Here is a 17,677-nt window from a genome sequence, read left to right on the forward strand (position 1 = left end):
TGGGTGATAAAACATATGAGCTTATGGTCGATTTGTGTGACCCAAACAAACCCGAGGATAAAAATTTTGACCAGTTAGTTAAAATAGTGAAAAATCATTTAAATCCCTAACCGTCTGTCATCGCGGAACGCTACAAATTCAGACAGCGGAAGCAAACAGCGGGAGAGTCTATATCCGAGTATGTCGTTCATCTGAAGAAGCTAGCAGGCACTTGTGATTTCGGTTCCAAATTGGACGAGAATATGCGGGATCAGCTAGTGTTTGGACTACGCAACGGAGTAATAATCCAAAGGTTATTTACCGAGAAGGCGACTACTTCGACTTTCCAAAAAGCTTACGGAATCGCAATTAATATTGAAACTGCCGCCAAAGACGCAACGCTGGTGGAATCCCGCGAAAGTGAGGTGCAGTCAGTCCATCAACTACGAAGTCGTCATAAACCTAGTAAACGTCATAGCTCACCGTCAACGAATCGAGTACCCAGAGGTCCAAGCGCGTCTACTAGTAAACAGGAAGATCGCACCCCCTGCGAACACTGTGGACGCCGTAATCATTCTAGTGTGCAATGTTTTCACCGCAACTCGGTGTGTTCTAAATGTAAAAAACGGGGCCATCTGAGGTACGTGTGTCCACGAAATAAAAATAAAACGGGTCCGATTACTGAACGTAGCCATTTTGTTGATGTGGAATCGTCCGAGTATGAATCTGACGACCAAACTTTTTTTAATTTAATTTTTAATAGTAAAAATAGCGATAAACCAATTACCCTGAATGTCAAAATTGATAATGTTAATTTAAAAATGGAGGTCGATACTGGCTCGGCGATATCAGTAATTAATTCGGTAGTACTCAAGGAATTATTCCCCAATAAGAAAGTACAAAATACCCAGCTAAAATTAAAAGCATACACCGGTGATTTCATAATACCTAATGGTTACATCAAAGTAAATGCTTCGTATAACGGTATTTCTAAAATGTTAAAATTATACGTGGTTGATAATGGAGGACCTCCTCTGTTAGGCCGGTCGTGGTGTAGGGAATTGGAAATCCCAATATTGTGCTCGAGTATCAACGCGATAACCGCAATTGACATACGTAATAAATTAGTTCAAGAATTTCCAAATGTTTTTGCGGAAGGCTTGGGTACCTTAAAACACTTAAAAGCAAAGTTGCTTTTAAAAGAAAATACGGTTCCCGTTTTTCGCAAATCTCGACCTTTGCCTTTCGCATTAAAGGAGAAGGTAAATGCCGAATTGGACAGATTAGTGAGTGAAGGAATTTTGACGCCGGTTGCATACTCCGACTGGGCGACTCCGATCGTTCCGGTAAAAAAAAAGACGGATCAATTCCGAGATCAATTCGGTTATTTGGTGATTTTAAAACAACGGTTAATCCGAACCTAAAAATTAACCAATATCCGTTACTAAAGATAGAGGAGCTGTTTTCAAAATTATCGGGCGGTAAAAAATTTAGCAAAGTGGACTTGTCGCAAGCGTACGCACAAGTTCAGCTGGATGATGAATCAAAAAAATGTTGCACTATTAATACCCATCGCGGATTATTTGAATATAATCGAATGCCATATGGCATTGCTTCGGCTCCAAGCATTTTCCAAAATATTATGGAAAATATCTTTAACGGTATCGAAGGAGTGTGCGTTTTTCTAGACGATATACTCATTACGGGACCTTCAGATAACGAACATTTTTCGAGACTTCGGGTAGTGTTGGGTAAATTGAACTCGTTGGGTCTTAAGATTAAAGCAAATAGGTGTGATTTTTTCGAAAATAGCGTAAGTTATTTGGGACATATCGTGGATGCTGAAGGATTACCTACGCGTTTCGAAAGAGAAGATCCGCGCGATTCAGACTCGCCGTGGAACTGGAGTGACGAGTGCGATAACTCTTTCGAAATTATAAAACGTGTTTTAGGGTCAACAAAGGTGTTAACGCATTTCAATCCACCAGTTACCGATAACGTTATCGTGCGATGCCAGTATGTTCTACAGGAATTGGTGCAGTAATTTCCCACACATTTCCAAATGGGGACGTCAGGCCAATCGCTTTTGCTTCACGAACATTATCGCGTAACGAGTGTAATAACAGTCAAATAGATAAAGAGGCTGTAGGCATTATTTTTGGAATAAAAAAATTTCATCAGTACCTTTTTGGGCAGAAAGTTACCATAATTACTGATCACAGACCATTAGTGTCGATTTTTGGAACAAAGAAGGGGATACCCCAAATGGCAGCAAGCCGTTTGCAGCGTTGGGCGATAATGCTATCAGCTTACGATTTTAACATTGAGTTCGTCCATTCGAAAAATAATGCCATTGCCGACGCTTTAACACGCTTACCTGAAGGCCAGACGCCTAATGATAAGCCTGATTTAGGTCAAATATTTTATGTAGAAGAGGGTATTCCCGATTTTATCAATTAATCGCTAAGGAAACTCGTAAGGATTTATTGTTAAATCAGATTTTAGGGTTTACGATGTTTGGCTGGCCACAAGTTATTGATTCCGAAGAGATAAAACCATATTTTACTCGCAGAGCGGAGATACATAACGATCATGGTTGTTTGTTATGGGGTTACCGCATTATCATTCCCAAAATTTTGCAACCGCAGATATTAAAAGAATTGCATAGCAGTCACTTTGGAATTAATAAGTGCAAATCGCTAGCACGTTCCTATGTTTGGTGGCCCACAGTAGATTTGGACATTGAAAATGTATGCAAAATTTGCGAGCCATGTAATTCTGTTCGCCCCTTACCTCAAAGAACTAAATTGCATGTCTGGGAATGGCCACAGAATCCATGGGAACGTGTCCATATTGATTTTTTGGGACCATTTAGAGATCCTAAGTATTTAGTTATCATTGACGCCCACACTAAGTGGCTCGAGGTAATTCAGATGAATGTAACTACGGCGGAAAAAATTATCGAGGCACTTAGGCCTTTATTTGCTCGATTTGAACTTCCGAAGGTAGTTGTAACCGACGGGGGACCTCCATTTACTTCTCTTCTCATGAAATTGAAAATTATTTTCGTTGTAACGGAGTTTTACACATTTTAAGCCCACCTTACCATCCGTGGGCGTGTAGCAACGGCCAAGCAGAAATCGCAGTAAAAATGGTTAAACAGTACTTAAAAAAATCAAGTCAGGATTTACAAAAATTTCTATTCGATTACCGGAATGCCCAACATTCCACTACTAATAAATCGCCAGCGGAATTAATGTTTGGCCGCCGCTTACGTAATCGATTAGATTTGATAAGACCTTGTACAGCAAATATCGTTCAACAAAATCAAGAACGCCAAATCCGTAACAATGGAGGTAAAGAGAAATTTGTAGAATTAGGTGATACTGTGTTATTTAGAGACTTTGCTAATCCGGCAAAACCGTCTTGGAAGGAAGGCACAATTGAAACACAAAAGGGTGCTGCAATGTTTGATATTGCGTCAAGAGATAACGATAAATTTAGAAGACACATCGACCAAATAATTCCAATTAAGGTACGAGATTCATTGGGTCGCGCAATAGTGTTCTTAGGGAAAAAATATAAAATACCGGGAAGAAGAGAGGAAGTTGAATTTTCTAGATGAAACTTGAGTCAATGCTGGTCATACTGTAACCAAAGTATGGAAGGACGTCACAATTCGCAACCCAAGACAAGCATTCATCGAAGGATTAACATCGAGATTAAAAGATCCATCGGGTAAGGGAAGTCGACTTATAATCCCGCACAAAGGTTCTGAGGATGGTTTTGTCGAGGGAGGTTTGTTGTTCTTTGAATCAAAGAAAAAGGGAGACTATCACGAAGAAAGATCAAAGAAGAAAGTGAACAAATACCAAACACAGGCACGAAGAAAGCCGATATATAAGCTTGATTGACAAGTGAATCGACAGTTTACGAAGAGGACATGGTAAGAGTCCTGCAGCTTGTCAAGCAAGCTAAGTACGTTGTTGACAAAATTTGGGAATTGAATCCAATTGAATTTATATGGAGGCAAATTAAAAGTGAAGTTGCGAGGAACAACACCACATTTAAAATGAGGCCTGCGTTCATTATTTCAGCAAGTTGTAGAGAATGTTACCGTAGAAAATTGGACGTACGCAATTCGGCATGCCCAAAGCGAAGAAAGAAAAAAATGTGATAAATTGATATCGTAATGGACATCATTGTGGAGCCTTGATAATCAATGTGGGAGATGACTCGTGCTCCACAGAATCAGAATTCTGATTAACGCCGTGTAATCTTGAAATTGTGATGAATCTTTCTTTATATTATACTATACATACACATGCAATTTTCAAAATTTGCGCTACTGTACTGATTTACAAAATAAAACGAGTGGTAATAACGTTTGTATTAAAGTTTCTTTTGGTTATTGATTTCGGATATTATTTGCCATCATCAGGCCTTGCTATAAAATATATACCGTGACATATAATAAATAAGTAATAACAAATTTGCTTACCGTCATAAGACATAAATGAAGAAAATTTTTTTATTATAAAACATGAAGTGAATGTAGATGTCTTGGCTGAAATGTATGTTTAGTATAGTATAATTGAAAATTTTTTATTTATATAAAACCAATTATGTACCTAATTAAAAATAACTTACTGTAAAAATGGGATGAATCAAATGTATATTAATATAAGTGTGGTTATGTTATGTGCAGTGGCGTGTATGTTTTAAAGAAAAGGGTGGTAATAGATTGTAAATGTGGGTGATCTTAAAGTCTGTGGCTGTACTGTACTGTGTACTGTACTGATATAATTGTACTTGCTTTAAATGATGTTTCAGATGTTATGTTTGGTGTAAATAATAAACTAAATGAGTTTCTAGGGTGTGATGAATAACCAATGCTAAATACATGACACTAATGAGACTGAAAATTTATCACGACTTCTTGTATTCCTATGAACTTTTCTTAATTTCCCGCTTTTGATCGTTTTGTGGGTTTAAAACTGACTGACGCTTATATTGGACAAAATTTAATGGTTTCAGTGTTTCTGTTCAGCGAATCGATTATAGTAATGGGCAAAATGTGCAACTTTACAAAAATTTATGAAAAATTCCTTACTATACTTTCACAAATTCTAATGTATCAAAAAAGTTATAGGAAGTAGGTACGCATACATACCAATTTAATTTTGCTAAAAGAAATGCCATATCACAATGGATAACTTTGAATTCATACATCACTGGCACATTTACATAAATTATATATTCACTTTCAACCCATTCATAGCTTTTTATTAATGTAAAGATGTTCTGTCCAATTATCCTCATCTCACTTATGTCTTCTTTTTATGGATCGCCACATAAAAACCAGTACATGCGATATAATTATTTATAAATTAACTGGGTAAAAATAAAATGAAAGAAATTTCAATTAGACAATTTCGTGGTCTCGGAGGAATGTTTTTAAGGGAACACATGTTACGCAACGGTGCTGACAATAGCTTTAACCTGTCGGCAAAGACACAGCCCGTGAATTATAATTATTGTTCTTCGGTTTGCCGCCGTTTAGAACATAATAATTAAATTGATATAAAACCTGACTTCTTTACGTTCGAATTCAAGCCCCGAGCTAAAAGTCGATAACTTAATAGAGATGTATCGTTAGCAGGATACGCGTTAATATTCACTACATCGCGTATGATAATATATTGTGGGCCGATAAAAGCACAGATAAAGAATGAAACCGAAAGTTAATCTAACCGCATAAACAAACAAAAAACGCTACCAGTCTATAAATCATTTTTTTTTGCTCCGTGGAAAATTGTATTTCGATTACATAAAGAATAACTGTTTATATTGGCGTAAAGAAGTCAAGAACGGTAGAAGTCGCGAAGGTGATCATTAGGACCATTCAAAGCTCTGGCAAAGCTTTGTATGGATCTCCCCGTCATTACAACCGACCGCGTTCCTTCATTGTGTTCGATATATTGTACCCACCATTTTTCCATGGAATATTGTGTGCTGCATAATTATTATAATTTCAAACGAATTGTTTAGTGTTGAGAATTTTACTTTTAACCACCCCATTCTCATCCTGTACTTTATACGAAAACACTTGAATATTCACATTTTTTCTCAATAGACTGAGAAACGAAACCTTAAATTAATTTTAAAGGTTTATCAAAAAAAGTACGGCGGTATTATAAAAATATGCATTCGCAAGCAAACAAGAAGGGTGGCTATACTATCGTTGTTTGCTAACTATATACGTAAACATGTACCTAATTGAATCAATTGAAATCCAACCCTCATTGGGTAAACGTCCCTATAATCGGACTTATTCATTACACACACGCTCCTTTGTATTTGGGCAAACAGAAAATGTTGAACACACAATAGGGTAAAACAACGGCGATTGTTTTACAGTTTTTAAAATTGTCAACGGAGTTCGCTTTTCATTTTACTATATGGACACAGAGGTGCATTACATTGGAACAAAGGCGGAAAACAATTCTCCTCAATTAGTCGGTAAACATTTCATTTTTCTGTTTTGCAGTATTAAGAAAAATTTCTCAGAGGCGGAAATATTGATGGATACCTATTTTAACATATATGCGAGGAACGAAATTTCAGAATTGAAACGTCTTAGAAAGCCGAATTATTTGTATAAATTACGAGGGATTCGTTTTTATATTCCTGGACTAGACAATTGCCACACAAGTTATCAAGGCATATGTGATTAAAAGACAATCATAATGAAAAATTGCACCAAAATTCAAAACAGTGGTATCCATGGAATTTCTTCGGAAAATAAAGTTATTGGGAGGTGGAAAAATCGAGTCCTAGTACATACTTTCAAATTTTGCACATTCATAGATAAGATTTTTATTGTTCACTTAACCGTGATTTGTTTCTATCGCATTTTTGACTCCCAAAAAGAAAAGCTTTTTGTTTCACTAACTGTCAGCTGTTCGGGCGCCGTTTATAAATCGATGGAGATCTCTGCAATGTAATATCGTAGAATTTTCGGGTTTTCGGCAATATATTAGTACTATCGTGTTATTCCTGCATCGTTTAGTCTAAAAGCTGAAAAAATTCTTGAAGTTTATAATTTATGAATTTCATTAAAAGATCGCCTTTTATATATGGACCAGTATCTCGACAACGGAATATTGTAGAACTTTAGGGTTTTACTTGGTTTTCAAAAGGAAGATAATACTTTCATCAACTGTCGTCTGGCCGACCATTCGTTTGTTCCGGCGTCTTTTATAAGTCGATCGAGATTTCCGTACTTAATGGAATGTCGTAGATCCTTATGCGTTTCAATATTAGATATTGCGGTGACGCTTAACTAGCGGGTACATAAAAAAATAAATGTAATGCTCCAGAAATAGGTCGATTTGCGATTTCAATTGATATCGCACATCCCGCTTATATTACTCGTTTGATTTGGCGTGAGAGTTCTGCAACGAGCTACGGTAGTAATTCCGCGCACAAAGAGCAAGAAAATTTAAATAATCGGATGCGAGTGCCTCTAAGGAGTAAGGTCTTGCCCATACTCAAGGTCGGTGGTAGTAGAAGTTTTCGGAACGTACACGGAAGTCTCGGGCACACTCAATCAGAGTAAACGGTAGCTTCAGGAAGTTTGGCTGACACAAAACGGCAAGTTTCACAGCGGGAATGAAAGCAACAAATCACAAATTAATTATCGGTGTTTCTTTAATTAATTGTGCGGCCTGTGGACGTGATAAAAATCTGTAATTGATCTTAAAATTTAAATTAATTAAGAGGGCTTCATTTGAAACCCTTCACGAATTATTCGGATGCTGTTTACAGTACCTCATTTAATTAGATACCCCTAATTACACTTACTTAATTTGCTGGATAATATTTCTAAATTCATAATTCTAATTAACACCTATTGTCTCCTGGAATTTCTCAGGTCCGCAAAAGGTCTTTTATCAAACTGATACCGGCGTAAATCTGCATGGTCATGCTCGTTTTAAATTAACATAGGAAACTAAAACCTGCTAATAATGATTTAACGGAACTGAAATTCTAAAATATTAGTTTTTCCTCGTCTTCTAAATGGCAAGAGCTTTCGGACGCAACAAAGATATTTGAAATATCTTGACGGGAACGATTGCAAACGTTGAATGAATTACAGGTTTTGTTTACGGCAAAGGCGGGTGACACACAACTCTAGAAAATAAATCAATTACCTTTACCTTCTATCTTCAACTCCTAGAACCAACAAAAATACTTTCGGCACGACCTTTGCGCCACCAGATACTGGGTGTTCGCATGTACCGATTGGTCATGAAAGTATGACTACATGGCTCAAGTGCGTTGATCCATTGGGAGAGTACGTCAAACAATACTTTTTTCTCCCAACCCACTCTCGTGTGCTACTTTTTAGCCCTTCTCCTATGCATTTGTCCATTTTTCATGTCTCCTTAAAGTCAACACACCGCTCATCCAGTTCATTGGAATTACTTTTGGAAGCTACTGGAATTCAACGGAATTCTTTGGAAACCAATGGAATTTTTTAGAATTGAATGGAATTATTTTGCCGTTTTGGACGTCTTTTCGCAGTATGATGAAAATTGCTGGGATTTCTGGAATTCTGGTGTAGATACACATTTTTGCTCAGTGGTTTACCCTTAAACCCTCGGGTAAAATACATCGCTATAAGGAGAAGTCTAGCTCTGAGACACTGAGACATTACACGAAATGGTAAATAATGGACAAAAAAGATAGATAATAAGTGGAAAACGAAAAAACCTATAGAAGAGGAAAAGAAAGGGAAATTTGGATACAATTTACAAATAATATTTAAATAAAAAGGATTCTGATGAATAGCATTCCATTTGGCTAAACTATATGGTTGTTGATAGTACCAAAACTTGAAAAAAATGTTAGTAATAATATAAAGAAGGAAAATGGACTGTTAACACAATTGTAATTATTTAAATTGTTTATTTATTTAATAGCAACAATAATATTGAGATTATTTGGTTAGTAATCATTATTTATTAATACACCTGTATTAATATACCACTAAATAATAAAGTAATAAGACGCTGTGAATATAGTAAACATGTGGTGCTGTTGTCGTAGTCTACTACATAATCCAATTAAGGATAAACCTTATGGTATATGATTTTTTTAATACAGAATCTGAGCACTCTTTTATAATAGTGCCCCAATAATCGCTTCCGAAACTTGTTGATCTAATCTAAAATTTTCTGTTAATACGAGCCGAAGTTCCAATAAAGTCATCAGGGATGAGGATATTTAAACCAACTCAATCATGGCTCATAAAGTTAAACTGAAAGTTGAAACCATAGACTTTAAAAACGGCAAATTTCTCTAATTAATGCGTTTGAACATTTTTAAATTATATCCAAGTTGTACACCGAAAAAGTCGATTTTAAGTGGTTTGATGGGGTGGATAGATGTTTCGAAAAATTATATGCTGTACGTTGTTCGAATGTTGGGTAACGCTGTGGAGTAATCTACAGTTAATGTTAAGTCGTTGATTTCCAAAAATTTATGATACATAAAACACGGTTTGTACCTCTTTAGTAGAGCGGATGCTATAACAATGTTTACTTTAAAAATTATAATTGGTTTTTGGGCTAACCCCAATTAGCTAAATGTAAGTATAGGTCTGAAGCGATATAATATGAGGGATTAGTTATTGAACCATTATCTGCAATCGGCGCTGCGAGAGGCGCCGTTACCGCTTGTTGGATAACCCCAATAGCACCTTAGTTGTAAGCCAAAGATCTATTCGAATTATAGCTTTCGTTATTAATTTTGATTGAGCTCAAATCTAAGATCTACTCCTTTTTGTAAACAGTAATTTTTCGGTCCCGCCTGCAGAAGCTGCCGTTTACAGTACTTCAATGTCGAAAACAGTTTACAATTTGCACATTGTGCATTGAACAATGATTGATAAAATAGTGGTAAAGGTAACACGAACTGGGTCCCACCTACCTCGATGTTCATCTCGAATTTCACTCCTTTAACCCACTTCTTCGCGTCGTAAAAAAGGCGATTTGTTAAACGAGTATGTAAAAGGACAGCGGATGTTTTGGATACCTGGACCATTTTACCTAAAATCCAAATTTGAATTACAAATGTAAACAACCTGTAAAGCACATAAAACCAAAATAATTGGTGTTAATTGAGGCAATTTTACGGTTAATTATTCGGCCACCCCCGTAGAGCGCTTTACCGGGCAAGCCGAAAGGATAGATTAAAATTAAATAAAGGTACTTTTATGATAATGCAAAACGATTAGGATCTCTATTTGTAGTTTTTTTGCATTTTGAAATATTTATGCCTTTATTTAAATTCGTGAACTTCCTTATTGATAGCATTTCTTCTTTGACATAAACAGGTGCTGGTATGCACATTGCTGAAGTGGCATTATTTTCAATGACCGGCAAATTTAACCATAGGAAAACTAGATTATTCATCTATGTGAAAAATGCACTTCCGTCTCTCTAGACGAACGGTCCGTTTGCCATTGCACATAAATTTCATAGATTTGTAATAAATAGATGATAGTGTTACAAAAAGTGGTTAATACTAGTTAGTTTAGTCCACCTGCCCACGCACAATGGCTATAAATTCGATTCTTGTAGATTTTATCTTCGTGGGTCTTCCTTTGCTGTTGACAGCTTCTCGTATGCAAATTACATCATTCGTTCATTCATGACGTACATTTATCACGAAAATGTGTTCAAAGTATCAGACAATTATAGATGACAAAAGCGAAAAAGGGAAATTAATAATTTCGGAGATTTACGCCGAAGAGAATGGCAACGACTGCAGCCTTCGAGCTATACGGTAAAAATAAAAGGATTCGGTTAAATTTGTAGATTTGCCGACAGCGATAGGGTCCTATACCTAATTTCTTAAATGACACGGGTGAAGGTACTTTAAAGGGATCGGTAAAATGACCATCGCTAATTTTAATTTGGAAGTGTTATGAAATTTTTTAAATGGTTTCTGTGGTTTATGTCTCTTGGTAAAAGTATTCGAACTGCGAAAAGCTACTTTTTTTTATGATAACCACGTTTTTGTATTGAATAATTCAAACATAAAGTTTTCGGCCCTTTTTGTTCTTTTTTTTGTTTGCGCACTTCTGGAAGACAATTAATTAGTTTTCATTTTTGCATAAGTACTAAATTCTAAAAGCATTTTGGATAATTTGAAGTAATTTGGCAATGCAAAATGTAAGTTGAATACTTAACTCACTAATTCAACAAAGCCATTACATTAGTTACATCATTAAATGTAAATTTTCGGCGCCTCGACAATTGCTTTAAATAATTGTGGTTTACTGAATTGGGTAAGTACAAAAATAATAGTATTCTGCAGTGTAGGCGGTTATAATAGTACGTAGCAAGGGACTAAAATGTGTGTTTTAATCCCGAGGGTGCAGATTGTTGTCCGAAACGTAGTTGAGGGTAGCAAGCGGTCTAGTCCTGTGGTATGTACCCTATTTTTTGTACTCCTGTAAGTCCAAAGTTACAGCAATTTCAGTATTAAAGGTCCAAATCTGAAAGAAATGAGTATTTGGTAACTATGCAAATGGTAACTAATAAGTAACGCTGTTATATTAGAAAAATTTGACACGATTTGAAAATTGTACTACTTTAATTATATTTGCAATCCTTATATTATCTCCATATTGAAGAAGAGGCTAAAGAAGGATAATCGAATACAAGATGGAATTCTTAAAATAACCTAAAGCGATGGTAATGGAAGGAGATTTGGCACTAATTTCGAGTTCGGGGAAACTACCAGCAGTACAAGTAGCGGTACTTCTGCATAGTATTGGTGAAGATGCTCTAGAGGTATGGAAACCTTGATTTGTATCGGCAGTGGCTGTTGCAGATCATCATTTTAGCCTTGACTGTTAAATAATTGCATTTTTTATTAATTTTGTCAGCTGAAATATTTAACGTCAAATATTGAGCTTTTTTTTGAATATTGGTGAACTGGTTTTAAGGGCACCAAATTTAGTACGTGTTTTTTAGTAGTACAAGTTGTATTTTGAATTTGACATGTTGTAGAGAATAAATCTTCCCTTACTTTGACATGGTGAATATTAGTTTGGAGGATTAAATTATAAACAGTGCCACCTGAACCAACCAGTACCTAATCAAAACGACGACTGGTCGCGACTACGACCAACAACATTTTTATTCTTAAATTTGACATTCTAATAGTCATTTATGCCAAAGAAGAGTGAGCGGTTGAATAATGGGCGTCCACCACCTTACCTCGAGGAATTTGTTACTGGAAGTTTATCTGACGATTCAAACGACGACAAAGACTTGGATGTAACAATCAAAATGGAAGATTCTAGGGTTACATCACTTTTGGAAGGACTTACGAATCAGATTACATTGATGCAAGCACAGCTGATGCAAAATACAGAGGTACAGACAAGGATGGAAGAGAAGAATAATGAACTTCATCAGAAGCTGGAAGCTACAAATCGACAACTAGCTGAAGTTCAGCGAACGATGAAAATTGAAGTCCCTCCTACAACTCGATCATCAGCTATACTGAATAATACAGTCCCAGTAACATTACCTGCACAGCTTGATACGCCTTCGCCTTCGATAACTCCGACAAGAAATTCTACGCACCAACAGTCAACACTTTCATGTTCAATTCCTAGTTTTTCTGTTTACCCAAATAACCCTGTATATTGGCAACAGCATCCATCGTTACCTGTCAGAAAGTATTTAGTAGCATTGCCAAAGTTTGATGGAAATCCTTGCGACTGGCTGGTTTTCAATGCAGAGTATAAAAGAACTACGACAGAGTTTGCATATACTTCTTCAGAAAATACAACGAGACTAAACAGTAGTTTGCAAGGGAAAGCTCGTGAGCTTGTTCAGTGGTTATTAATTCACGACGACATGGCGGAGAAGATCATGGAGAGATTGTATAGCAGGTTTGGTCGACCAGAACTTTTAGTGGACGCACAAATTACTATGTTGAAGAACATTCCCGGAATCTGTGAAAATAATGTGGGACAGATTATTCCTTTTGCTGACAAAGTGATCAACTTTAGTCACTTTATGTTAACTTGTTCTAGTCAACATCAGCTTGCCAATCCCACACTGCTTAATGAGTTGATCTTAAAGCTCCCAATGAATATGAGAATTGCATGGGCCTCTCATATTAGTTCACTGACTGGTGTCCCGTCTATATTAGATTTTAGTAACTGGATTGAAGTTAAAGCCGACAACATAGCCAGAGTTCCTGTGTGCAATTCTTTGATTTCTCCGACAGAGAAAAAGACGACACCCAAGAAATATCAAATGCTTCACACTTCCAACGTTACAAGTAAGAAAGAAATGAACTGTGTCTTATGCGAAAAGAACCATTTCATCGCTAACTGCCCGGATTTTTTGAATAAATCTACAGATGATAAATGGAAGTTAGTAACAGAAAAGAAATTGTGTTTTTCTTGTTTGAAATTTGGACATTCTACTAGAATGTGCCGCATTAGAAAGTCTTGCAATAAGAATGGATGTAACAGAGTTCATCATCCTCAATTACACAGTGAATGTCAAGATAATAAATCTACGCCAACGGTTTTAAATATGGAAGTATCCTGTCATGCTGCGTTGAAAGCAAATGAATCCAAGGTGTTGTTTAAAGTAGTTCCAGTAAAATTATACAATAGAGGAGAAGTTGTTTCCACGTATGCATTGATTGATGAGGGATCAAGCGTAAGTCTGATCAAGAGAACCGTAGCTGTACGTTTGAAGTTGAAGGGACCTATGCGAAAGTTGAATCTCCAATGGTTCGGAGACCACTGTAGTTCTGAAGAAACTGAAATCGTTAAATTTAACATATCTGGAATCCATAACAATGCCGAAGTGTTTGAGATGAGGAATGTGTGTACCGTAAACAATCTTTGTCTTCCAATGCAAACTGTAGACATGAATCAACTTCATTCCAAATATGACTACTTACAAAATCTTCCTATTGCCAGCTATACTGACGCCCGACCAGAGCTATTAATAGGATTGGACTTTTGTCATTTGGGATTATCGAACAGAAAGATTCAACAAACATCAAATGGACCTATTGTTGCAGAAAGTCCTCTTGGTTGGATAGTTTATGGAAGAACAGTTGACAATGAGATACAATCAAGTCCAGAAAGAATGTTTCATGTGAGAGGGTACTTTGACGACATCCATTCTATTGTAAAAGACTATTTTACCACTGAAAACTTTGGTGTTGAACTATCAACAACACCAAGAGAGTCTTCTGAAACGGTTCGAGCGCGTCAACTGTTGGAATCAACAACAAAAAAGGTCAAAGGTCGTTACGAAAGTGGTCTATTATGGAAAAACGATGACATAGTTTTACCAGATAGTTACCCAATGGCAATCAGTCGATTGAGAAATGTTGAAAACAAGATGAAAAAAGAACCTGTTTACGGTATGAAGTACAAGGAAACTATTGTCAGCTACGTGCAGAAAGGATATGCTCGTAAATTGTCATCTGAAGAGGTTGTTGAAATTTCTCCACGGACTTGGTATTTACCACATTTCGGTGTACTGAATCCAAATAAGCCTGGAAAATTCAGACTTGTATTTGATGCCGCGGCTAAAGTTGGAGAAACATCCCTTAATTCATCATTGTTGACAGGTCCAGATCTAAATCAGCCACTTCTCACAGTTTTATCTAAATTTCGTGAAGGTCAAGTTGGGGTATGTGCTGACATCAAGGAGATGTTTCACCAGGTGATAATTCGTGAAGAAGACCAAAACTCTCAACGATTTTTATGGAGAAATGATAAAACTGGCGAAATTGAGGTATATAAGATGTTAGTTATGATATTTGGATCCACATCTTCACCGACAACAGCTCAATATGTCAAAAACTTTCATGCAACACAGTATCTAGAAAGTCATCACGAAGCGGCCAAAGCAATTATTGAACGACATTACGTTGACGATTACGTTAATAGCTTTCACACCGATGAACAGGCAATAACTGTATCCATGATGGTTAAAAATATTGAGATGGCTGGTGGTTTTGAATTACGAGGTTTTATATCAAATTCAAGAAAGGTTACTTCGATCTTGAATCAGGAACAAGGTGATCAACTATATCAAGTGGATATGAACTTGGACAAATCCTCTACATGTGATAAGATACTGGGCATGGTATGGGACACATCCACTGACGAGTTCAAATTCAACTTGAAGTTTAATCGTTTAGAATCGACAGTAATCACTTGTGAAAGAATTCCAACAAAGAGAGAATTTTTAGCGATTGTCATGTCAGTATATGATCCGTTCGGATTCTTAGCGGATTTTCTTGTATACATGAAGGTACTCTTGCAACTTGTATGGAGGTCTGGTGTAGAATGGGATCAACCAATACCTACACATCTTTACGAGCGATGGTGTGCATGGAGTCGAGAATTAACAAAGGTTAGTCACTTTCGTATTACACGTTGTTACTCAAAGGGACTGCGGATGCCAAAAGCTGTTGAACTTCACATATTTGTAGACGCGAGTGAAGTCGCTTTTTCAGCAGTGTGCTACCTTCGAGTTACTTCGCAAAATGAAGTTACAGTATCATTCGTCATGGGGAAAACTAAATGCGCACTTGTCAAATACCTTTCCATCCCAAGGCTCGAATTGCAGGCAGCAATTCTTGGAGTTAGAATGTATAAAACTGTTTTGAGATCTCACAGTTTTGTTATTTCAAAATCGACATTTTGGAGCGATTCGAAAACTGTACTTCATTGGATCAAGGATGACATAAGAAAATACAAGACATTCGTTGCTAATAGAGTGGGTGAAATTTTGGATTCAACAGAACCCACTCAATGGAACTGGGTTTCAACACATGAAAATGCTGCTGATGATGCGACACGTGACATTTATCCACCTCAGTTCAAACCTAATCGAAGGTGGATAAACGGACCAGAATGGTTGAAGCAAGACAAAAGTAAATGGCCTCATCAAACAGATTGTCATGTAGTAAATGATGAAGACCTAGAACTACAACCACCAAAACATGTAGTTATGATGATTCGTGAAAATATGATTCAATTTAACTTTGCAAATAGCTCGAGTTATTTCAAAATTTTACGTACAGCTGCTTGGATGATACGTTTTGTAAAGAATTTAAAAGCTAAAGCTTCCAACATGAATTTGCATACAGGTGAACTAAAAGTTGAGGAAGTAAGACAGGCTGAAATTTTGATATTCCGAACTGTACAGATGGAAACTTTTCACGAAGAATACGATTCACTGACTAATCGTGTTCCTATCAGCAAATCAAGCGATATATATAAGTTGACACCAGCCTTGGATGAAGATGGGATTATTAGATTAAATGGACGAATTGACAACGCTCCTACACTACCAATGAGGACCAAGCGACCTATAATTTTACCAAAACAACATCCAGTCACAAAACTTGTCATCAGTCATTATCATCGTTTATGTCACCACCAAAACGAAGAATTGATCATTTGTGAAATTCGGCGAAAATTTTGGATTAACGATTTACGTGTTTTAGTAAGGTCATCTAAACGCCAATGTCAGCAATGTAAAAATGAAACAGCTCAACCAGAGGTGCCACAAATGGGACAGTTACCACTAGATCGCCTAACTCCAAACATTCGACCGTTTACGTACACCGGACTAGATTATTTTGGACCTGTTCATGTTACAATTGGAAGAAGACGTGAAAAGAGGTGGGTGGCATTATTTACTTGCTTGACGATTCGTGCAGTACATCTCGAAATTGCACAAGACTTATCGACAGATTCTTGTATCATATGCCTCCGAAACTTTATGAATTTGAGAGGAGTTCCAGTTAGAATCCGATCAGACAACGGATCTAATTTCCTCGGAGTGAAGGGTGAGTTGATGACAGTTGAAAATTTGTATAATAAAGATGCCATAATATCGGAATCCACAATGAAAGGAATAGAATGGCTGTTTAATTGTCCTTCCAATCCATCAGCGGGTGGATGTTGGGAGCGACTAGTGCGATCTATTAAAAGAGTTCTCAAACATTCGTTAAAGGAAGTAGCTCCGAGGGTTGAAACATTACGCAGTTACTTGCTTGAAGCAGCAAACATGGTGAACTCTAGACCATTGACTCATGTACCTGTGTCAGCATTAGAAGAACATCCATTAACACCAAATTCTTTCTTAATTGGAGATACAAATGTTATACAATCACCTTATACGCCAGACGAAAAATTATGGACGTTTCGAAAGCAATGGAGAGTGGCAAATGCTTTAAAAAATCATTTTTGGCGTAGGTGGATAAGAGAATATTTACCTATACTAACCAGGAGAACAAAGTGGTTTGAAAAGAAGGAGCCGATCAAAGTAGGAGATCTAGTAATCATTTGTGAAGACGATGTTCATCGAAAACAATGGATACGGGGAATAGTAGAGAAAGTTTTTCCTGGTAAAGACGGTCAAGTACGGAGAGCAGAAATACGAACAAATGATCGACTTCTTCAGAGACCTGCATCTAAGCTTGCAGTTCTGGATGTCATTAGTAAATCAACCCAGTGATTGATTTACGGGGGTTGGAATGTTGCAGATCATCATTTTAGCCTTGACTGTTAAATAATTGCATTTTTTATTAATTTTGTCAGCTGAAATATTTAACGTCA

At 36.7% G+C, this 17,677-nt stretch overlaps 2 protein-coding genes across 2 annotated transcripts; both read left to right on the forward strand.

The window, feature by feature from the left end:
* Positions 1–242: 242 nt before the first annotated feature.
* Positions 243–3,074, forward strand: LOC116167041 (uncharacterized protein K02A2.6-like). Its single transcript, XM_031482279.1, has 4 exons — positions 243–1,370; positions 1,430–1,995; positions 2,106–2,416; positions 2,485–3,074. Exons 1-4 carry the CDS (start codon positions 243–245, stop codon positions 3,072–3,074), a joined length of 2,595 nt encoding a protein of 864 aa, XP_031338139.1.
* An 8,670-nt stretch (positions 3,075–11,744) lies between these two features.
* On the forward strand, positions 11,745–17,576 carry LOC116167044. The gene is made up of 2 exons (XM_031482280.1): positions 11,745–11,846; positions 12,222–17,576. The coding sequence occupies exons 1-2, from the start codon at positions 11,745–11,747 to the stop codon at positions 17,574–17,576; spliced, it is 5,457 nt and encodes a 1,818-aa protein (XP_031338140.1).
* Positions 17,577–17,677: the final 101 nt, after the last annotated feature.

This window comes from Photinus pyralis, unplaced genomic scaffold (assembly GCF_008802855.1).
Source record: "Photinus pyralis isolate 1611_PpyrPB1 unplaced genomic scaffold, Ppyr1.3 Ppyr1.4_LG3b, whole genome shotgun sequence".
Classification (NCBI taxonomy): Eukaryota; Metazoa; Arthropoda; class Insecta; order Coleoptera; family Lampyridae; genus Photinus; species Photinus pyralis.

Excerpts from the sequence above, each read along its gene's own strand:
- LOC116167041 (XM_031482279.1), top strand. The coding sequence starts at position 243 with ATGCGGGATCAGCTAGTGTTTGGACTACGCAACGGAGTAATAATCCAA. Across the intron at positions 1,996-2,105 it reads AACGTTATCGTGCGATGCCA|TCAAATAGATAAAGAGGCTG; the intron begins GTATGTTCTACA and ends GTGTAATAACAG. Across the intron at positions 2,417-2,484 it reads AATATTTTATGTAGAAGAGG|GGTTTACGATGTTTGGCTGG; the intron begins GTATTCCCGATT and ends ATCAGATTTTAG.
- LOC116167044 (XM_031482280.1), top strand. The coding sequence starts at position 11,745 with ATGGTAATGGAAGGAGATTTGGCACTAATTTCGAGTTCGGGGAAACTA. Across the intron at positions 11,847-12,221 it reads TTGGTGAAGATGCTCTAGAG|TCATTTATGCCAAAGAAGAG; the intron begins GTATGGAAACCT and ends ACATTCTAATAG.